The 22,749-nt window shown below is 43.4% G+C and overlaps 2 protein-coding genes and 1 long non-coding RNA gene across 9 annotated transcripts in view; 1 reads left to right on the top strand and 2 right to left on the bottom strand.

Annotated features, from left to right (window-relative positions):
• Positions 1-22,749, top strand: part of LOC310852510 — a 32,325-nt gene that overhangs the window by 3,020 nt on the left and 6,556 nt on the right. The window contains exons 2-3 of one of the 5 annotated variants that reach the window (XR_014568185.1): positions 176-324; positions 953-1,079. The exons of 2 other annotated variants lie outside the window; for them this stretch is intronic. This is a non-coding gene — a long non-coding RNA (uncharacterized lncRNA). Of the gene's footprint in view, positions 1-175; positions 325-952; positions 1,080-22,749 lie in introns of those variants that run through there. 2 more of the 5 variants (XR_014568188.1, XR_014568189.1) reach the window with 2 other exon arrangements.
• Positions 4,933-14,030, bottom strand: LRAT (lecithin retinol acyltransferase). Of its 3 annotated transcripts, none has more exons than XM_083756035.1 (3): positions 13,748-14,030; positions 9,112-9,801; positions 4,933-5,602 (listed from the first exon to the last, which is right to left on the bottom strand). In XM_083756035.1, exons 2-3 carry the CDS (start codon positions 9,706-9,708, stop codon positions 5,450-5,452), a joined length of 750 nt encoding a protein of 249 aa, XP_083612161.1. In that variant the 5' UTR covers positions 9,709-9,801; positions 13,748-14,030; the 3' UTR covers positions 4,933-5,449. The 3 variants fall into 3 exon arrangements, with proteins under 3 accessions (XP_083612161.1, XP_083612160.1, XP_083612162.1); XM_083756034.1 differs by lacking the exon at positions 13,748-14,030 and adding an exon at positions 11,586-11,918; XM_083756036.1 differs by lacking the exon at positions 13,748-14,030 and adding an exon at positions 11,224-11,451.
• Positions 17,098-22,749, bottom strand: part of LOC310852329 (uncharacterized protein) — a 41,426-nt gene continuing 35,774 nt past the window's right edge. The window contains exons 19-20 of the mRNA XM_083755718.1: positions 20,460-20,550; positions 17,098-19,592 (exon numbers count right to left, since the gene is read on the bottom strand). Of these exons, the coding sequence (XP_083611844.1) occupies positions 19,518-19,592; positions 20,460-20,550 (166 nt within the window). The 3' untranslated portion in view covers positions 17,098-19,517. The remainder of the gene's footprint in view (positions 19,593-20,459; positions 20,551-22,749) is intronic.

Below are 22,749 nucleotides of genomic sequence, written 5' to 3' on the forward strand. Positions count from 1 at the left end.
TGCTTTTCTTATGGGATGGTTTTTAATTAGATCATTGGAACATTTCATTGATTAGCTCAAGCGCTCTTACTACATACAGTAGAAGTGCCACTCTAATTTGCAGTCTCATCTACTTAAGGGAGTTCAGCATTTGTTCAGACTTTTGCTGTAATAAGTTGTTGTTGTTGTTATAAAGTGCATTATGGCCTGCAAAATGAGGATAAGGTTCACAGCAGAAAGTGTAGAAGAACACGAGGCTGACAGAATCATATGTGCTTTTGTGTCTTGCTTTCAAGCTTCACTTCGATGAATACGTCTCCCATGTGCACCTGTCACTTGACACAGGTAGATCATTTTACCTTAATAATGGCAGATCATTGTCAGCTATCAGACTGAAACTTCAGACAGTTTAAGAAGATTGACTATATATTTTGTTAGCCTTAATACCAAGGAATAATAATGCTGTATCAGTGTTCAGTTCAACAGGAGGATGCCGCTAAGCAAGGGCTGAAATGTGGCATGGGTGGCCTCAGTTCTTTGAATAATCACTTGCCTTAAATATTACAATTTTGGGCAGGGTTTCTCATTACAGCAGGGATGGGAAGCCTGAGGATTTCCAGATATTGTTGGAGCTCTGTTCCCATAAGCCTCAACCAGCACGGCCAATGATAAGGGAATGTCATACAACAGCATCTGAAGAGTCATGGGTCCCCCATCCCTGCATTCCAGCAAACATCCCTTAAGTCAATGCAAATTATTAAAAGAACTGGAATCTTGATTCTCATGCACAGAAAAAAGCAAGATAAATTATTTCCCCTTCCCTATTAATCTTGTCTGTGCAAAACCTCAGACTTGGCTTCAGCTGCTGTGGTACAAACAGTACTTTGCAGCTTTGAAACTTCTGCTACTGAACAAGTGGGACAGAGAACATCACTACAGAATTGTACCAGTTGTTCCTGTTGTTCCATTTTAGATGAACAACTCACAGAATGCTGACCAAGACACAGGCAGTGCAGCCCAGGTGAACTGTGATTCATCACCAAAGAGAAGCAGATATGATCTAATTAGTCTCACACACAATAAATAAATTTTAAAAGGAACCTGGCATTAATGCTGTCCTCCATTTTTGCTCATGACCAACTACTGTACTGAAAAGCTGTGCCATAGAAGAAAGATATCAGTGGGTTATGTTGCACTGGAATTTGAGCCAGGATTGAGCAACAGTTAGGTTTTTTTGGTTGTACCGACAGTTAATATTCAGAAGCCTTCTGAAGAGTCATGGGCTTCCCCATTAAAACACCAATACAAAACTCTTCAGATTCATAGAAAGTATATATGGATAAGTACCGTAATTGTTCTATGGTGGATATAACCAGGACCAGCCCTACCATTAGGTAGAGTGAGGCAGGAGGGCAGGGAGTGTCATATGTCCTGTCAGATATACCCTAAGCTAGCCTGCTGTCTTCAGATGCAGTGAAGGATACTGTACCAGTGTTAAAGCAAGATTCAACTGCCATTTCAGCTGCTTTCTGTATATGAAATGGGAAGGGACACCATCTTGTTCTCGCCTCAGGCAGCAAAATGTCTTACCCTGAGTGCTTTCCGATTTAAAATAAGTCTGCAAATAATGGGTGTTTGTACAGCTCTTTCTTTTCATTGAGAGTATGAAGTGGCGTGCATTGATTCTACCACATGCTGAGGGGGGGGGGAGTAAATTATAAGGTTGGTGGCACTATCCTTGTTTCCTTGACAAATTCATTTTGATTTCCATTTGGTTGACAATTACCTGCTTGTCCCAAATAACTGGTCTCAATTCCATCATCTGGGAAAATGTAGGAAGCATGGCTGAGTTTTGTGGAGACAATAAACCATTATGCAAATGATCAAACCCTAGGGGCTGCTTTCAGAATAGAGCACCTTGTCAGATCAGCAATACCCCCCCCCCCCCCCGTTGGAGGCCAGTATGTTTCAGGAGTCAAGCAGATAGCCAGCTTCTGTGAGGGCTGCAGGGGATGATTGATGGAGGCCATTTATCTTATCTAGAAGATGACAGGACTATACAATCTGGAAGAGAAGGGAGGGCCAAGCTCCTCTTTATTCTGAGGACTGCCTTCTTTCTCCCTGCTTCTGTCCTCATTGCACTTGCCCCCTGCTCCTGCCAGCAACTTCTGTTCATTTCACAAACCCTTCTGAATCGAAAGTTTTGTTTCACTGGGAGAGGGTCAAGCTTTGTCTCCTTGTGAGAGCATGTCTGTGCCTCCCATTGCTATGACTTTCAGCTCCTCCAAAGTTGCAGCTTCTCCCCCAGTTGGTTTGGTGTTGTAATGCTAAAGAGAAAGGGATGATCACATGCAAGAAGTACCAGTTGCCATGGTGTTTTACTGAAGCAGTTGCCTGCTTAGACTGTGCCCCCAACCACTCCTCACTCTAAGATCTGGACTACCAGAGATCAGCAGAGTTGCTGCATGGCTTGTGGGTATCAGGGATGCAGAGTTAGTGTTTTATTCCCTCCTACCCACCCCCTTTGCAGAAGGAAAAAAGGCTCCCATGCAAATGAAACTGACCACAGCAGGAAGTTTTTCAAATTTGCATCTCAAAAAGAGGGAATGGCATGGTTGGAAGGGCCCCACATTCACATTGTTTGGGTTCATGTGTGCTAGCAGTAGAGTTGGGATCACACCAGTCATTATGCGTTGGCTGGGTGCTCTACTCCAGATAGTTCTATTGGAGCTATGAATCACAGCCCTAGACTTCTTCAACTAGTTTTCCATTTACAAGCCCCCACCATTAAGCTATCTCACTTTTTAAAACTGTCTTCATCTTACGCTCAGGCAGCCTGCTACAAAGATAGTCAATGTGGTGTCATCCAAATGTTTTGTTTTACAACTCTCCTCAGCCCCAGCCAGCATGCTGGCCAGGGATCGTGGGAGTTGATAGTCCGAAACATGGAGGTCACCAGTTTGCCTACCCCTGCATTACAGAGTCCAGCTATTTTGAGGCAGTTTGAATTGGCCTGGCAAAATGTACATTACCTACTTGGGAACAGGTGCCCAGGTAGAAGTAACCTAAACGTAAGGTACAGTGCAGTGACATCACCACCAGAAAACAATGGGTAACTCTGTGAGCCATTAGCAGCCGGTATGAATATGCCCCCATGTGGTCTGAGTCCATTTCAACAACGCCCAGGAAACATTTAATTTTGATGCCTTTCCCTGGTATAGTCATAATTGGCTCCAACATTGAGTGTCTATTTACACAAGCAACTAACCACAGTTAGTAAGTTAGGTCTAGGACAGAAAATAAGCAGAACCCATTTTTTCAATGTATCTTCTCTCTTTTATAAAGGCATTGTTGGCCACCTGCTATTCTGTTTCCTTCAACATCTGCAAACCGAGTGATTTATAGTTATTTGAGCAATTACAAGCCTCTGCCGAGAAGATTATAGGAACTGTGTAAAGCAGATATACATATACTGTACAGTGATATCTCGGGTTAAGTACTTAATTCGTTCCGGAGGTCCGTACTTAACTTGAAACTGTTCTTAACCTGAAGCACCACTTTAGCTAATGGGGCCTCCTGCTGCTGCTGCGCCGCCGGAGCACGATTTCTGTTCTCATCCTGAAGCAAAGTTCTTAACCTGAAGCACTATTTCTGGGTTAGCGGAGTATGTAACCTGAAGCGTATGTAACCTGAAGTGTATGTAACCCGAGGTACCACTGTGTGTGTGTGTGTGTGTGTGTGTGTGTGTGTATGCAAGCCAGTTGAGTTTTAAAGGGTGGGGGAGTTATCCCATTGTTTTATCAGAGATTTAAAAAACTCTAATACATCATAGACTAAACACAAGGGAGGACTTTCATTGCAGAAAGCATAGGTATCAACCGTGCATCAATAAAGGGATGCATGGTTGTGATGTCAAGATGTGGGTTTTGGTACTGGTGAGGAGGAACATGACTATGTTAAGAAGCACTTCTGTTTTAAATACCAGATATTGAATTCTGAGGCTTCTTCTGTCCCACATGGAACAATCAGAAATGACTTAAGACAGGTTAGGGGCCGGGGTAGAAATTCCTGCACACACATACACACACACTCCAGTGTTGCTGAAAATATAACAAATATGCCACCCAATTGTAGCTTGCTAGGAATCAACAAGGGCAGAGACCTCTTGTGCCTCCTGCCCTGCTGGGGTGTGTGCTCTGACCCCGCAAGCGATCTTTTTTGTTCTTAATCGCTCTGCGGTAGCTACTACATAAGTGTACTCAGCACTGCAGTCTAAGTAACTCACAATTTGCCACACTTTTTACAGCACCCTGAAATCTGCTGCCTGGCGCAGGTTGTTTCACCCTTTCTAATGGCAGGTCTGGCCCTGGACACAATGATGACACATGCTTCCCACTTCCCAGTACATTAGCTGTCATAAAGCAGCTTCATGATTTCCAACCCGATTGGTCTCATTGTCAAGAAAAGATTAAAGAGCAAGGCAGTCTCCTTTCATCTTCCCTCAAAACACAGCCTTTCTCTCTTTTTTTGCTTGCTTGTTAGCCACTTGTACCAGCCAAACTGTTTTAGTCTCTACACTTCAGAAACTTCTGGCATGATTTATAACATTTAATAACAGGGACAGCTCTAGGAAGGTGCAGTTTTTTCACAGCCCTTAAATCCAGGCAGGATGGTGGGAGGCAGTTTTGTAATTTAAATGGAGAGCCTCTTGGTGAATTAACTTCCCACTTTATAAAACTCACTGGCAGGACTTTGGGACAGAGGTCCAGGGCCCCTCTCAGCAGAATGAGCAGGAGGTCCCCCAAACGCAGCAGGGCTGGCTTTGAAGTAAGTGAAGTAATACACATTACTATCTAAAGCGGTGGCCCCTGTAAAGCCCAGAGTCTAAAATTAGAAATGTAAAAAAGCAGAGGTGAACCAGTCAGAAGTTGTTAAATATGCAACAATAAAAACACACATCTGGACTTATTTTATTCCCACTGCATTTGGTTTAGAAACAACAGACTTCAAAGTACAACTGGAAGAGATGCTGAATGCTAGTAGCTTGTTTTCATTCCCTATTTGTCCCCTCTCAACTAGCTAAGGACTCTAATACTCTGTTTCACTGATATTCTGAAAGACCCCTCTTCCCATATTACCCTTATTGTCCAAACCTATGCACATTTACTTGGGAGTTCCACCTATAAATTTCATTAGAATTCACTTTTGAGCTTAGGAATGCAGTTTAGGAATGCTTGCTTGGGAGTAAATCCCATGAACCCATTGCTAAATTTGCCTTCTAGAAAGATTTTCACAAAATCCAGTGGCTTACACAGTAAGCTATTACATATTCTGGCCAATGATGCTTTTAAATCATTACACAACTGGATGCCACATTTTTCTTCTGTACACAATGTTGGAAAGGTGTTTGAGCTTTCATAAATACATTGTACATTCTATTTACAACTTCTAACAAGCTCTGTGGGTGCCTTTAACCAGCCATCCACAAAATGAATGGAATAATGATGGTAGGGAGGGTAGTAGAAGGTGCCAAACCCAGGCAGAGTATAGAAACCAGTCCCAGCAGTGCTGAAGCAAGAACACTCCTCTGGTCCCGAATAATCATCTTCACCGTTTCACAGAACTGCAAAAATCAGAGCAGAAATTTTTAGAATGCAAATTAAGGGCTGCTTCCAGTTGAGAAATAAACACATGCATGGAATCATAGATTTGGCAATAACCTTAAAGCTCATGTAGTTCAACCTCCTGCTGATGCAGGGAATTGCTACTACAACATACCAAAAAAAGACCAGCTAGTCCTGGTTGAACAAAGGAGAGTCTACCACCTTCCAGGTTATATAGCAAACTGACTTACATAGTATTTAATTTTTTAAATTGAAATTTAGCAGGGCTAGTCCAAAATGTTTTGCTGTTACAAGCAACTATGCCGCATGATCTAAGAGATGCACCCCAACATCCTCAGTGATAATACAAAGGATATTGAAGCACCCTTGTTTATTTGGGAGGACTCATAGCTTTGTGGAAGAGCACACCATTTGCATGCAAAATTCCACAGGTTCGAAACTTCCAAGATCTCAAGGCAGCAGGGCAGGGAAACAGCTCTACCTGAGACCACAGAGAGACACTACAGGTTAAGAGTAGGCACCCCAGTGGTCAGGAACCCACTTCCCATCCATCTGAATTTCTAATTCTTCAGTTGCTGTGTGTGTTTCTAAAACCATTTGGATAATTATGTTATGTCTACATGATGACATTGGCTAGAATTTGGTTTCAGTTCTCTGCTAACTTTTACATGATGGTATTTCAGTGCTTTCTAGCAAGTTGGTTTTGATAGACTGAAAGTATATAATGCCTTGACTGCTTACTCTCTAGCCACCCCCATCTCAACTACCCCATCATTCCTGTGGTTTCAGGACAAAACATCAGCAGAACTGTGGTACCTGCACATTTACTATTTACTAGAGCATTGCATTGGGATGAGATGGCAGGAGTGAAATGAACAGAAAGGGGGAAAGAATAGTCTTCAAAATGTGCCAATCCACCAGTGACATCCAAGTGAGGCGTAGAGTAGTGAATAGTTGGGGTTGGCTGTTGTTTTTAAAGTGTATTTAAAATGAACAAATGAAGGCTTCAGAACTAGCTGTCCTACTTCTTAAGGAAGCATACCAAAAAAAATTTTTTAAACCAAACCAGGCAGCCTTAAGGGTTTAAAAGTTGCAAATTTTCTCCAGCCAAGCCATTTATTAGACTAATAAAGCACTATACAAAAACTCTGTTAGATTAACAGTGCTGAACAGTAACACCAATTAAAATCTGGTTTTGTCTGTCAGAAACCTGGCAAACCTAAATGACTTCATTGGCATTTCACACAGATTCAATATTTTTAAGAGAGAGAGAGAAATTAAAGCAAAATAGCCCTTGCTCTGTTCCTGCCTGCATTGGGCACAGAGAGGCAATATGTGTTCCATTCTAATTAGCCACCCAGAAACACTGCCTCTACTACAAGAAATTATTTGCTTGGTACCTAAATAAATCTGACGTACTTCCTTTTGCAGACTTCATCAAGTTCAGCTTGTAAAAGCACGCCTCTGAGCTAACCGGGGGCTGCTGGTAATACTGCTCCTAGTCTCTGCACAATGTACCTTTATTTCTCTTGAATGGCGGAGAAGAGATCAGCTCTGCTCTTAGTACCACCATCCCCAGCTACAAAGGAGAATCATAACCTTGAATTTCAGGGCATCGCATTTAGATGTTTGCTAAACCACACCAAAAATATCCTGTGTTTACCCTCTGATGGAAAGATGAACTTTTTTTTTTACTTTTGCAATGCCAAACCCCTGCCTGTTGGAACAGTACACAGTGTACAACCTAAACCAGTGTTCATTTTCACTCCCTGTACCCAGCTGTCCCATATGAAGAGAGACCTATTTCCTTAACACTGTTAAGCTTGAGATGGAAGGTTCACATAGGGCCACCCTCAACAATATGAAATAAATGCTGACTAAAACATACATTCAGCAAAATGGGACTGAACTCAAGTTCTGCAGAGGATGTGCTGTGCTTCAGATGGCTGTTTTGCATGCTCTGCTTTTAGATAGCAGCCAATCCAATGAATCAGAAGTTTTCACACAGTAAAGATGAGAGTGGAAAAAGAAAGGACATACCTTAGCCCACACATTTTCAACCCTTTTGAGTCCATGGCTCGCTTGGCCAACTACATTCTTTCTGTGGCACCCCATTGGGGCTCAGGAGCCCAGTTATGTCACCCCTTGCCTGCAGAGCTGGCAGCCTCTCACCCTTTTTCAAACACCCTCCTTTGTGGAGTGTTCCCTCCACCTCCTCTCCCCTCTCCTCTCCTTGGGAGTCCTCTGGAAAGCTGCTGCCCCTGGTCTCTGAGCTGCCCCCCCACCCCAAAGAGAGGTGCCTCATCACACTGTCCCATGGGGGCGTGGGAAGTACCCCCCGGCCAGCCACAGGGGCACCATTCACCTGGGGAGCCTGTAGCCAGGGCTGCTGGAACAAATAGCTGTGCAAGCCTTTGGGAGGCAGATGCACAAGAGGGCATAAGAGAAAGGAGGGAAGGAAAGAGGGACAGAGGCCAGTGTTGCACGTGGCACCTCTTAGCCCTATCCATTTCTGCATGAGTATTAAAAAGCCAGAATCTACAACAGCCTTGAACTGTATGCCTTTCAGGGAATCACCATTCATTAGGGGGAAAAGCAGGGGAAAATATATACACCATATAGCAATTCCTGCAACCAGCACCATTGTCACTAGGTAGAAAGTACTCAAAATACCAAATCTAGCATTCTGTCAGCAGTCTAAGGCCAAATTCTACTTAGATTAATGGGCCCTTGCTAGAGGTCTGGGCTTGGATCTAAGAGAGGCAGGTGGAATGTTAAAACAATGACTTGCCCACTTTTGATTTGCAAGAAACAAAATTTAACAGGACTGTAAGTATAGTCAATTCCTGAGCTTAATAATAATAATAATAATAATAATAATAATAGAAGATTCCATTCCTTAAGAGCAATGGGAAGATGAGCATTTCTCTTCAACAGAGAAGGCTCTAGTTAAAGTCTTTTGGGAATTGAATAGTTCTCTGCCCAGGTTTGCTTTCAGATAGGAAAACTGGCTAGCCGGTGCTACAGCAGGATCACTATACTTCCTTGGCAGCATCAGCTCACACTGCCCTGTTCCCAGACGATGGAATGGCTGGACAGTTTCGATTTTGTGTTTTTGTTTATTCTGGCTCAGAGATGCATTAAGTGTTTGGATAGCAGTTTTGTTGGGACCTGCAAGGAAAGCTTGCACTTGAATCTTACCACTAACATAAAAGGCACTATATAGCTTTTTATGGATTATTAGAGATTTTGGAACACGGTTGGTTACTAATACTTAAAGGCACAAGACTGAACCAAAAATGAAACACCCTCAACTCATGCAGCTTACTTTATGTTCTGGGGGAAGGGAAGTGCAAGTGAGAAATGCTTATAGAAGTAGGTTATAAATGCACAACACGGAGTCCCATACAGATAAGCCACTGTGCAATTGTCCCTTTGTGCTCTCAAAGCAAGGACTCGGAATCCTTTTGCCAGGTTGCTTGGCTAGATTTGTACAGTGGTAGTTTACCTTCTCAGTCTGGAAGCTGACCGGAGAACCATATCTGCAGAAGGTCACAAAATGTTCACAGTTGTTCCACAGCAAGCTGTATTCAGTGGCACCCACCAGCTTTTCTGCTCTGCAGACCACCTCTTCATCACGCAGGACGTTGTTCTTGAAGAGTTTGTCCATGTGGTTTACCAGAATAGAGCCTCCATAGGCAAAGTCTTCCACTGTGTCCACACGGATCCTGGCCATTTTAGCGATGACACCAAAGATGAGTCTCTTGTTAGTCACCACCTTCTGGATCTGTTTCTGGTCGTTGGTGAGAGCAGGCAGGATATCTGGCATAAGGTGAGCCACCCGGTTATCCCCCAGGTAGATGCCAAAATGAATGAAGAGTGTTCGGGGCACCTCCAGCAAATCCCCTGGCTTGAAATAGGTGGTATCATAATAACAGCATCGTTTCTTCTTCTCTTCTTCCTCTGCACCGGAGCCCACACCGAGAAGTTTGAAGTTGGCAAGCAGCAGAAACTTTTCCAGTAGCAGGGATGCTATTTCATACATGGGGTTTTTCATGGTGCTGATCTTATTCTTATTCTGCGGCTGCAGCTGCTCCTGATTCATTCAGCTTCAGCATCTTGCCTTTTTATCATGGCAAGAGGGGCTGTCCCACAACCAGCATCAGTTTGGATTGGCAGATAGGCAAGTGGGTGGTTACTGTGGAGTGAAGTAGACCTCTACTCAGAAAGTGACTCTTTCAGAAACGTTTTACAAGAGTCCCAATTATGCATTCAGTATATAGAATGGGCAGGCACACATACAAAATCACCTAGTCTAGACCATGTACTTCTCAAAATGCAAGCACTTAGTGACTGAACAGCTTGAAAACCTAGAATGATTTAAGTACCAATGCAATCATTAGGCATTTGATTCAAATTGTGATAGATTATGACTAATGAGCCCATCCTGGGAGACTATTTGAGACACAAAAGCTGCAACATACACTTATTTTGGAGTAAGTTGTCACTGAACTCGGTAAGACTTTCTTCCAAGTAAATATGCAGGGGTTTGGGTTACAAGGCTGCATACTTATGGCACCCTGAAATTATTTCCAAGTAAATATTAGAATTGCAGACTTTTAATTTTATAGAATTAGATGCTTACATGAAAGTGAGCCCCACTGTGCTCAATGGGCCTTATTTCCTTACACATGTGTTTGCAGCCTTATTTTCAAGTAATTGACACTGCAACCAATAGGAATGGGTTTTCAAACCTTGCCATGTAGTCAGTGTTAGGAAAATGTTGATAGGTACATCTAAGTGAAAGGTTTTTTGTTTTGTGCCATGCAAATTGGATTTGGGTTTATACATGTACTGATTGAAAGATATAGAGATCTGCTTACTGATGAAAATGATTCATTTTTTACATATACATGAACTTAGCTTGGCACTTAACATTTAAAAATATATATCTGAATTTGCAAGATGGTGAGAGATCAAATGCCATGATAGTTCATTTATTTGCATTTCCTATGTGAGTGTTCAAAGCATACCTTTCCACATAGTTTCCAGGTAAGATAGCATCAAGTTCCAATGCAACATATATAGGGCTTTTGTCAAGTGTGGTTTCTGTTTGGCAGAAGTTTGGGAAGTGGTTTGGTTTCCCCCAGAATTGTAATGTATCCTTATTTTATTTTAACTTTTAGAGAGGCAACAGATCTGCACAGAATTGGGGAAGATATACATTTCTGTTATGACAAAAAGCAAAAGCATGGGCAAACCCTTTCCACCACCCCATCCCCAGCTAATCTTTTCATGCACCATGGAGGTACTTGCAGGGTTCTCAGAAGGAAGGTGCTAAAGAAACTGTAGTGATGGAGAAGCAGAGTGATGGGAGAAAAGCAAGCAATCCTTTAAAAGTCATTTTCCCCTTTCAGAATGGGCCTGTATTTCTGCTCAAACGAAAAAATAAAATAACCGTTGGCTGGCTTTGGGGAAGGGGGGAGTATTAATCTTGCACTTCACACATCTATTCATGTATGGATATCCCCGTTTTAACTTTCTGCATTTCCTTTCCCTCTGACGCCACTGTTTACACTGCTCTCCCCCACCGTGTGTGTGTGTGTGTTTGCGCGCGTACCTGCAAGTGAGGATAACTGATGACGTGGGCTTCGTTCCACGAAAGCATCTGGCACAACTGCGCCAGCCTCGAGGTGCCACGAGACTCTTCGGCGGCTTGTCTGCCTGCGGCAGGCTAGCTGGGCTGAGAGACGCGCCGAAGGAGCCAGCCGTGCCTCGCGGTTAAGATTGATTCTCTGCTAATCCATTATGCGGAGGGGTCAAGCCCAGCAAACAAAAGCCTCAACTCAACACCCACCCCAAGCCCATCAGACTGCTTCTCCCCTACCCCCCTCCTTCTCCTCGGCCCCTGTCGGAGGCTACTGTGCTTGGTAGCCCAGCGGAATCTGCGAAGCATGATTGATGGGGGGCCATTCATCTTACCTGGAAGGCGACAAGGGCTTGACAGCCGGAGCGGGGGAGGCTACTCCCCCGCGCAACCCGCCATTCTCTTTCTAGCGGCCCCTGCCAGACTCACTTTTGTGTGTGTGTTTCGCCCCCCGGCACTCCGGATCCGGAGAGGCAGAAAAGCGGCCGCTGGAAGGGGGAGAGGGCGGGGCCCCGGGAAAAGGGGGCGGGTCTCTCTCGCCTTGCGCTTAGAAGAAGCGAGAGCTCCCCCTTTCCCCCTTTCTCTCAAAGCGCCGCTGGGACCGAACGGGAGAGAGGCGTGGAGCTGTTTCTCTTTTAGTCCCTTTGCCGAAACTGTGCAACGGATCCCGATGGGCCCTGACAGGACGAGTTTCCTTCCCCGCCCGGGCAGGCAGCCCTGCCTAAGGACCTCCCTGGTGGCGCGGCAGGATCGGCGGGGGCGGGGAGGGAGGAGGGAGGGAGGCGCACCTCAGGACCTCTGGCTTCCCTAACCAGAGTTACCAGGAAGAAACTCGCAGCCAGTGTCACAGAATCGTATTTGGAAGGGGCCATGAGGGTCATCTAGCCCAACCCCCTGCAATGCAGGAATCTTTTGCCCAACGTGGGACTCGAACCCACGACCGTGAGATTAAGTCTCACGCTCTACCGACTGAATTGGACACACGCTTGGAACACCCCCAGGAGCACCTGGGATGTGTTTGTTGGATGGAAGAGCGCTACACACCTGGCACTCTCCTCCGGGCTGTATGTTGCAAGAGATCTGACAGCGGTGGCAGAAGCTTGCCTGCTATTGTTAATCTTTTAATTGAGGAAACATATTAAACTAACAAAGAAAATGAGCAAGACTTCTCCCTCCATCCCCACCCATTCAAATTCCAGGGGCGGAGAATGCCAGGGGCATCAGTTGTGAAGGGAAAACAATGGGGGAAAGGGGTGCGGTGGGGGAATAGAGCCAAGCAGTGACGGCATGCTATATTCAGCATCAATGCTTGCAAAATGAGAATTCTCCCGCGCAATTGTTTCAGCTCGTTTTCATTGATAGTGGAGATAAGCAACAGAAGGGCTGCTCTTACATTCCTGTCCTGGTTATGAACTTCTCCCCTTGATAGGCGCTTGGCTTACCTGTCCTTGGTCACACCACCGCGACATACATTTAAAGCAGATAGGCTGTAGCCCTTCCGAGATGTTCCCAGGTTGCATTTTAGGATTGCCAATGCAACAGCTGAAGAGCAAGATTGTTTTATGTTTACCAAAAAGAGGGGGGGGCGTTTGTCAGTTTTTCTTCCTGGGTGCAATCTAGAAACTACAAAGCACCTAACAGACTCCTTTCAGCTGAATGCCAGCTGCCTCCTACATACCATCTTAAAAGTTGTGCCTAAATGCAGACTCCATCTGTGGCTGCAGCATCTACCCTTATGTAGAGATCTCGGGAATTCACAAACTTGTGCACTATTTTGTAACATGTTGGTCGACCTAATAAGGATGTTGCCCTAATGTGGATTTTGTAATTTAACAAATGCTATAATGTGAGCCTCAGGCCCTGCAGGGCTACTGTAGAAATCTATTTCAGATGATCCATGTGGAATTAAGAAGGAAATGGCCCAGATCTCCACTCTGTTCCACAACTAGGAACCCTTACATGACACTTATTTTAAGTGAATCTTCTGCTTCTTTCTTTTAGATGTATGGTTTTGAGAACCTGTTGCCTTTTAGTCTTGGCTGCATAGCTACTCTCTCTCTCTCTCTCTCTCTCTCTCTCTCTCTCTCTCTCACACACACACACACACACACACACACACACACACACACACACCCTCAGATGCAACTCACTGTAGTATTGCCAGTGGGAACTTGAGCTGGAAGTCAGGTGGAGAGAGAGCTAAGTGTTGGTTCTTAGTGTGCAAAAAGATGTTTCCAGGATGTTTCACTCCTTGTTTAGACAGAGGCAGCCTTTGTTTTATTTTCCAGTGCCATTTAATCTTAATCCCCCCAAATGAAGGGGTACATTACAGATAAATCCAGAGAGGAAATAGCCCATGAAACCAGAGATGCTATTTAGGTTTCTGGCCAAAAGCCTTGATTGCTTGGGTGAATCTCAAAAGGAATGTATGAAAAAACTAGCTCCCTTTTCTTACTACTTCCACTAACAAGCTGGGGAAACAACAGTTTCACCTTACCTGGCTGCTCATTAGCAGGGATGGGGGAGGGAGTGTGTTGCATTTTCTTGAAAAGCTGTGCATTGATCCCATGCTGACTGCAGCTCCAGAAAATTCAGCTATATACTCAGCCACTCTCTGAAATTAACGCTTCACTGTCCTTGTGCTGTTGGGGGCTTCAGATGCAGAAAGCAACAGTAATTAGTTTAAATATATATTTCAAAACAGGGTGTGGGTGTGTGGAAACAAGCAGAGAACATTCACGGATGTTATAGAGGGCATACTATACACATCACCCTTTATCAAGGACGTAAGTCATAGAGTAGACCCATTGAAATTACAGAGTTTAAATTTCAGTGATTTCCATGGGTCTAACCAATTACTTAGTTGGCTATCATTCACATACAACTAAATTCCTATTAAAGGAAAGACAAAACTAAATACCTTTGAAACAAGTTGAGTAAACTTTAAATAACTATTTTCTATGGTACCCTTCGATGCCATGAACAAAGGCGTTTTGAGACTGAACAATTAAGAATGACTTTGCTCCATATTCAGTAACTAGAATCAGTATAACAAAATAGGAGATTGTGTGTGTGTGTAGGTATTTCAGCTGTAGCAACAAATATGTTGCTACACATTATTTTTGAAAAGAAAAGTGTCATATGGACACAAATCTGTCAGAACTAAAATACAGCCTAAATTTGCATTACTGTTCTACAATATGTAAATCTGCAATACTCATTCTAGGGATTAACATCACAGCTCCACCAGTGACTCACAAAGGCTGCAATCCACCCACCTAATGGTAAGCCCCATTGACCTCACTGCGATTTACTGCTGAGTAGTCATGTTTAGGATAGCACTGTAAGGATGCAATGTGCACTTACCTGCAAGTAGGCACACACTAAAGTCGTCTTACTTTTGAGTAAACATAGGGTTGTATGAGTTATATCCGCACAGTCTCAATACCATCCATTGCAAATTTTTTCTGGAAAAGTGCATCAGAATCAGACTTTAAATACACTTTCTCCATTAAAATGTGCTATAGAAAGTATAGACACGAGAGCACAGCACCCAAAAAATGCCTAAGATTGTGGCACCCAAAAATGCACGTTTTGGGGTACTGTGCTCTTGCATGGGTCACGCAATTCGTGCAGGAACACGGCCCAGAAGCCATGAATCCCAGTTTTGCACTGGGACATGTTGGATGGTATGGTAGTACCATTCACATAACAAAAACTACCACAGAAATATTAGCATTTTCAAAAGTAGGGGATCCATGGCTAATTTTATTTGCAAAAAATAATTTTCTAATTTCAGGGAGTGGGGGATTATTAAAAAATACTTTGGAATTCTCTTCAGGATGTCCAGATGCAAAGGAGAGCAGGGTACCTGCACTTGACTTGCAAACTACGCTTGCTGAAATTCCCTCTTCTGCACTCTTTTCACTTAACCATGTGTGAATTTTCTGCCAACTTCCTGACTAATCACCTTTGTATCACTTCTCAGTAACTTTTTGGAAAATCTGACTGTGCTTACTAACTATGCTAAGGCTGCAACCCTAAACTCACTTGGAAAATCAAACTGAACTGAAACTACTCCTGGAAAGACATATAAAGGTAAAGGGACCCCTGACCATTAGGTCCAGTCGTGACTGACTCTGGGGTTGCGGCGCTCATCTCACTCTATTGGCCGAGGGAGCCAGCATACAGCTTCCGGGTCATGTGGCCAGCATGACTAAGCCGCTTCTGACGAACCAGAGCAGCGCATGGAAACGCCGTTTACCTTCCTGCCGGAGCGGTGCCTATTTATCTACTTGCACTTCGACGTGCTTTCAAACTGCTAGGTTGGCAGGAGCAGGGACCGAGCAACGGGAGCTCACCCCGTTGCGGGGATTCGAACCGCCAACCTTCTGATCGGCAAGCCCTAGGCTCTGTGGTTTAACCCACAGCGCCACCCGCGTCCCTAAGGAAAGACATATAGGATCACACTATAAAGGTCCAATGTATTTGACCCCTTATGCATGCTGCCGATAGCCACACACAGCTTTCCTACAAACTGGAGTCTATTCACAGGAGAGCTGCTGGAAGGGAGGAATCATTTGGTGGCAGCAGACCAGAGGCAGAGCAGACTGACTGACTTTTTAAATGTATACTTGACTAATGGACTTTAAATTAATGCAGCTAGCCACTTCCCATTCTCTGCACAAAATGAATTTCCCAGAGTCCAGTCCTTGTTAAGATGGTCACAAACAGAAATATTATACAGTATTAACTGTTTATCTGCTTTTTGGTGTGTGTGTGTGGTGGGGGACATGATGTTTTGCAGAAGTCTTAGGATTAAACTATTAATCATGTATAGTTTTGTGTAGCTTTCCTCTATTTTTTTAAAAATGAAAAGAAACTTATGGAGGCTGCAATTATGAGTGGAGAGGCAGCAAATAGGCAGGAGATGCATAACTCCTTCTAAGACAGTTGTTTTTCCACTCAAAAGTGCCCCAAACCCAGCATGGCTTTTCCTTTTGCAGGGGAAAAATATGCTAGTACTTCTACCTGAAGAGGGAAAGCAGCTGGGTGGAGTGTGATTTAAAGGAGAAAACAACTGGCAGGGTGAAGTTAAGCTCTGCCACACCTACTGGTTCTCCATATCAACCTCTAGCTGCTGTTTTTTTCCTTTTTCAGAAGCATCCACCTTGCCAGGTGGATCAATGCCTACCGAATAAAGTTGCCTGCCCCTGCTGATTTAACTATCAACCTTTATCCAGATAAGAAAGTGAAAACAAAATTTAAATCGTGTAGCAAGCTGAGTCTCTTTGCAACAGAAAACACCACATAACTCTGTCTCATCATTCAAGGCACAACTACCTTTCTGTGATAGGGACGCGGGTGGCGCTGTGGGTTAAACCACAGAGACTAGTGCTTGCTGATCAGAAGGTCGGCGGTTCAAATCCCCACGACTGAGTGAGCTCCCATTGCTCTGTCCCTGTTCCTGTTCCTGCAAACCTAGCAGTTCGAAAGCACATCAAAGTGCAAGTAGATAAATAGGTACCACTCCAGCAGGAAGGTAAACGGCATTTCTGTGCACTGCTCTGGTTCACCAGAAGCGGCTTAGTCATGCTGGCCACGTGACCTGGAAGCTGTACGCTGGCTCCCTCAGCCAATAAAGCGAGATGAGTGCCACAACCCCAGAGTTGTCCACAATTGGACCTAATGGTCAGGGGTCCCTTTACCTTTACCTTTCTGTGACTATATAATGAGATGAAGTTGGAATACATGAGATTGCTGCTTCTTGGGACATCATTATATTATGATGAGCCTAGAGAAAGTCAACAGACGAGAAGAAAGATAGAAAGGGAGACACAACAAAACTGCTGATTCCATTTAACATTTATTTAACACTAAAATTATGTGTACCACTTTTTAGTAATGAAGATGGGACTACACCCGGGTGTACTCCTTACTTTTATTAGTTCTGTACAGAAGCCTCAATGTCAAGTCCAAAGTCCAATCAACATATTCAAATGTACCGGTAATCTTGATAAACAGTGGCTTGTATGATGTTCTGGAAGAACGAATGTGCAAAATCTGTGTACAGGTCTTGAATTTAATATGTGCCTACAAGATTCTGGAAAAGTTAACATAGTCCAAACTAGTGTAATATATATATATATAAATTCAAGCACTTAACAGCTACAAATAATAATTCTAAAAATAAAATAAAAAATTCCAAAATAAAAAAAATGTACTGTCATTTTCAGTGAAGCATGCACTTGTATACCATTCTTCACTGTACTACAGAATGAATGGATCGGGATTTCTGACACCTGGACTCTTAAGCAGCCCATGCCAACCTGTTGCTGATGGGAGTTGTAGTCCAAAACACCTAGTTAGCACAGACTACTCTAAGCTAATATTTGGTCAATTCCAAATAAAGTTTAAGGCAGGAAGGGGAAACCTGTGGCCTTCCAGACATTACTGGACATCATCAGCCAGCATGGTCAACAGTTAGGCATAATGGGATATGCAGTTCAGCAACACAGTTTGCACAAGTAGGATAAGCAACCACTTCCCAGTATTCAGGGTCTGTCCCCATGTGGACTTGTCTGGAGGTAGTATCTTTTTAACACATTGTACCAGCCATCAAATGTGACCTTCAAGTTCATTAGCCAACATCCAAAGAACCAAGGAGTCCAAGGGCTTGCTTGTATTTATGGGTCTTCAGTTTTGTCCACCCACCCAACCTTGCCATGACAAAGCAAGGAAGGAGTTTCAAAAGCAGCTTGTGACATGGTGTGGTGGTGTGCTGTTTTAAATATCTAAAGGGCTGTCACACGAAAGATGCAGACTATGATCCAAACTTATGGCTTCAAGTTACAAGAAGGAGATTCCAATTATGCATCAGGAAGAACTCTGACAGTAAGAGCTGTTTGACAGTGGAGCAGACTTCCATGAAAGGTGATGAACTCTCCTTCCTTGGAGGTTGGATGGCCAGTGGTCATGTATGATTGGCTTGAGATTCCTGCATTGCAAACGATTGGACTAGATGACTCTTGGGGTCCCTCCCAACACTATGATTCTACGATTCTATCAAAGGGGGTGGGATACAAAATATCACCCAGCTTGCCCCACATCTTTAAGCTGATCTAAATTAGTTCTTTGGATCTTTGCCATTGTTAATAAAACTTACATTAAAGTGCATTCAGGGGGAGACTCCAGCTTCTACCTTGTCTCATGAAGTTTTAACTCCCAATGGATGTGCAATCACTGGAACTTCAAATTGCTCGTCTTGTCTGATTACCTTCCTTTCAATTGCCTCTTTCTGACCAATTGGGAAACCAATTCAAGAGTATGGAATAGCTCAACAGCATCTGGAGAAATCCAGAGTGATTCTTCATTAGTTGTATCATTTATCTTGCTGTACGTTGACTTAAAATAGATACTACACCATTTACTGAATATACATACCCAACTGGTTGCACACTTTGAACCACTGATGCAACATTTTGAAGCCAAGCCTTTTCCAACCTGGTTCTTTCCAGATGTTTTGGATAAAAAAACCCATCCTCCATGATCCATTTACCATGGAACTATGCTGGCTAAGGCCGATGAGAGCTGTAGTTCAAAACATCTGGAGGGAACCAGTTTGGGGAAGGCTGGGACACAACACAGGTTTTGTTTTTAAATCCAAATAGGAATTTGGAAGCCTCCAATGAAAGCAGTGCTAATCTAGAAGCTAAGATTCAGTAACCATGAAAGACGAAAGAAGCAAACAAGACTGAGCAAGCATTAAAAATCATGTGTTTCTGAGTTGCTAGTATAATTAGACCTCCTGCAGACTGAAGCAATAACAATTCCTGGATCCCATAAAGTAGCATCTATCTGCAAACAAATAGCAATGATTTAATGGTAGCAAACTCTATATTACAGTGCTGCTAGAGCTATTGCTGTACCAGAAAGCAGTGAAGGACATGCAATTTTTTTTTTGGGGGGGGGGAACAGTGGTTATCTCTCAGAAAGATATTCCAAAATTTATTGCTTAATTATATTAACAGGAAATAAATAGGCTCTTCATCCAATGCACTAGACAGGAAATACCAGTCACTTTCAAAGCAACAAATCTGGCATTACTCAGAACATTTTCTTATCTGTGCATAGGCGTTAGCTGAACGTTTTAACTGATAATTGCCACCAAAACATTTTGGTGGTTTCTTGATTTTTGAATGAATCATGTGCTTCTGGGTTGATATGTGTTGGACGTTGTTTGAAAACTGAATGAGGCCAAAGATTTGTTATTCTATCAAAGATTTTAAATCTGGAACATTTTTGATCTGGAAATCCAACAGCATCTGCCCATACGCCTTGCCCTGTGAAAGCAAATAAATAAATATCACTTTATGCAGCAACAAAGGTAATTTCTTATTCACACAAGGGGGGACCCCAAATATGTCTCCCTAGTGACTCTCCCCCTTTGGAATAACAACTCCCTTCCTCGTGCTGCAGACTATTTCAGTTTGGCACTTTCCATTCAATTACCCCATGGCCCCAAACCTGTGTGATTTCTGCCTGAGAATGTATGTGCAGGATTGCACCATAGAAAAGGAAGCCAAGATACAAGAAAGAATGAGGTTGTCCCCAGAAGTTATTTGCAGAGGTCAACACAGAAATGGGGTAGAACATGACAAGTCACAGGGTAAGTCTCTGAAGTCCAGGGTGGAATTCAACTACGGTGAGTATTCCTCAGAATAGACCCACTGAAATCAACAGCCCTAGCTTATTACAGTTCATTAATTTCAGCAGCTCTACTGTGAGTAAAACTTAGTTGAATACCATCTTAGAGCTAGAATTAACTTCAGGACATTAACATCTCAGCAGGTAATGGTTGGTTAATCTATCACAGTTTGTTAAAAGGAATGTAAGGGGGAGAAAACAAATTGCTTGAGTTCTGTGTCTTGTGCCCCCTTAAAGCCTAAGCCTGCAATCCTATATAACTTGGTAGTAAGCCACATTAAAGGGTTTACTTCTTAGTAGACATATATAGGTTTGCACTGTAACAGACGTATTGTGGTATACATTTAATGAACCCCGCCTCCCCATCCCATTTACAATAAAGAGGGCTCTAATCCAGGAATGTTTATGCCACAATACATCTATCAATCTTGTAAGGGGCAAAAGACCCTTTTGATTTGCTGCAACAGACCAACTCAGTAACCCCTTTGGAATAAGACACCTACTTGTGGGTCACTTCTCAGAGATGCAGTGCCACCACCACCCAGGGCATTTTTCAGAACAAAGTTCAATCCATGTATTCCTGGCATTTCATATCTGGAAAAATAAAATATAGCTGTTTGATTCACCAGCTTGCAATTTAATCACAGTTCTTAAGAAATCACACTGGGACTGATCATGGATTACAAAACTTGGATTTAGAAATTAAACACATGAGTAAGTGAAATGATGCACATTTAATGAAGATGACTTCAAGGAGCTGACCTATTTTAACAAGTGTGTGCATAAGGCAGACCATTTCCTTTTATTGCTATGTTTATAAAACTAGCAGACTACAACAGTCTAAAAAGTTTATTTCCAATGTTTAGTATCCAAACTTCCTGAAATTCTTTGGCAAGTGATGATTGTTTGCTAGTCATACCCCAATTCTGGAGGGTTTCTTCCTTCTTCTCATGGATTTCTCATGGACCAACATGACTGTGCTTTTTTAGCTGCCTTAGGGAATATAGCAGCAAGCCATTCATGGCAGAAGCATCCATAAGAGGCTACCTTCCTACCACCTGAAGAGGAACTTCACATTTTGAAGATTACATCCTGTCCTACCACTAGGTTTACCACACAATTTGGTATAACTGATCTCCAGATTTGCTAACATACAGAATGCCATGCTTTTCTTCATTTCAGCTCTCTGACTAATCAGGAACCCAGGGTTAAGCCACTGAAGGCATGGGGCAGATCTGGGTTACTGTTGGACGTTATAATTTTTAAAAATGGGTTTCAGGCATTGTTTTTTTATCCCAGCATGAATAATAAATAATATTATTTAATACCTGTAGCTCCTAACAGAGACTGATCAGAGACACTCTGTAATCTCCACTGTGAAACTGAGGCAAAAGCGAGCCAAGAAACTAGTGTGAATTTTACCTTGTATAGTAGGTTAGCTTCTTTACAAATACCTCTCTATCCTCCATCAAGCAAGGAAGAAGCATTACCAGAATTCAAGGCTAGGGAAAACCAATCAAGTAGCACACAAAGCAGGGCTGGTGGGGTGTGTGGCTTGGGGAGAGCCCTGATGGTCATATTTGGCCTGTCTGGCCAACACCCAGCATACTGTTGTTGTTCCTCTCCCCTTGTCACTATTTTGTGACATCTTGGTTGGTACCAATACAATTCTGTAAGTTTTTTAATGGAGCAAACTTTGTTTTTCTACATGCCCCCCCCCATATATAATGAACTGTTATAATCTGGGTGAAAATATCAATTCCAAATATATGTTAAGATGAAATGTGAGTGGAGTTTTGCCTGTAGAATGCAACTTTCCTACCTTCCCCATCTTGCTTGGTACAGCCCCCTGAACCACCTAAAAACAATGCTGAGGATCAGCTCCATGTATGAAGCAAAGTTTAGAGAAGTCTTCCCTCCAAAGAGCAGTTCCACTCTAGCTAGCAGGCTGCTCCTAAGCTTGACTAAGATGGGATGCAAGTCATGACTGAAATGGGGCTCCTCTCATTTAAATGTGCTTTCAGACTTGGTGCCACTTATATAATAATAATTTATTATTGATACATCGCTCATCTGGCTGGGTTTCCCCAGCCACTCTGGGCGGCTCACAACCGAATATTAAAAACATAATTAAACATTAAAAACTTCCCTAAATAGGGCTGCCTTCAGATGTCTTTTAAAAGTCAGATAGATGTTTATTTCCTTGATATCTGATGGGAGGGCGTTCCACAGGGTGGGCACCACTACCAAGAAGGCCCTCTGCCTGGTTCCCTGTAACTTGGCTTCTCACAGCAAGGGAACCACCAGAAGGCCCTCGGCGCTGGACCTCAGTGTCCGGGCTGGACGATGGGGGTGAAGACACTCCATCAGGTATACTGGGCCGAGGCTGTTCAGGGCTTTAAAGGTCAGCCTAGCTGCTGCATTCTGGATTAATTGCCATTTCTGAGTCACCTTCAAAGGTAGCCCCACGTAGAGTGCATTGCAGTAGTCCAAGCGGGAGATAACTAGAACATGCACCACTCTGGCGAGACAGTCTGCGGGCAGGTAGGGTCTCAGCCTGCGTACCAGATGGAGCTGATAAACAGCTGCCCTGGACACAGAATTGACCTCCATGGACAGCTGTGAGTCCAAAATGACTCCCAGGCTGCGCACCTGGTCCTTCAGGAGCACAGTTACCCCATTCAGGACCAGAGAGTCTGCCACACCAGCCCACCCCGTCCCCCAAGAACAGTACTTCTGCCCCGTCAGGATTCAGCCTCAATCCATTAGCCACCATCCATCCTCCAACCGCCT

This window comes from Podarcis gaigeae, assembly GCF_964106915.1.
Source record: "Podarcis gaigeae genome assembly, chromosome: 9".
Lineage (NCBI taxonomy): Eukaryota > Metazoa > Chordata > Lepidosauria > Squamata > Lacertidae > Podarcis > Podarcis gaigeae.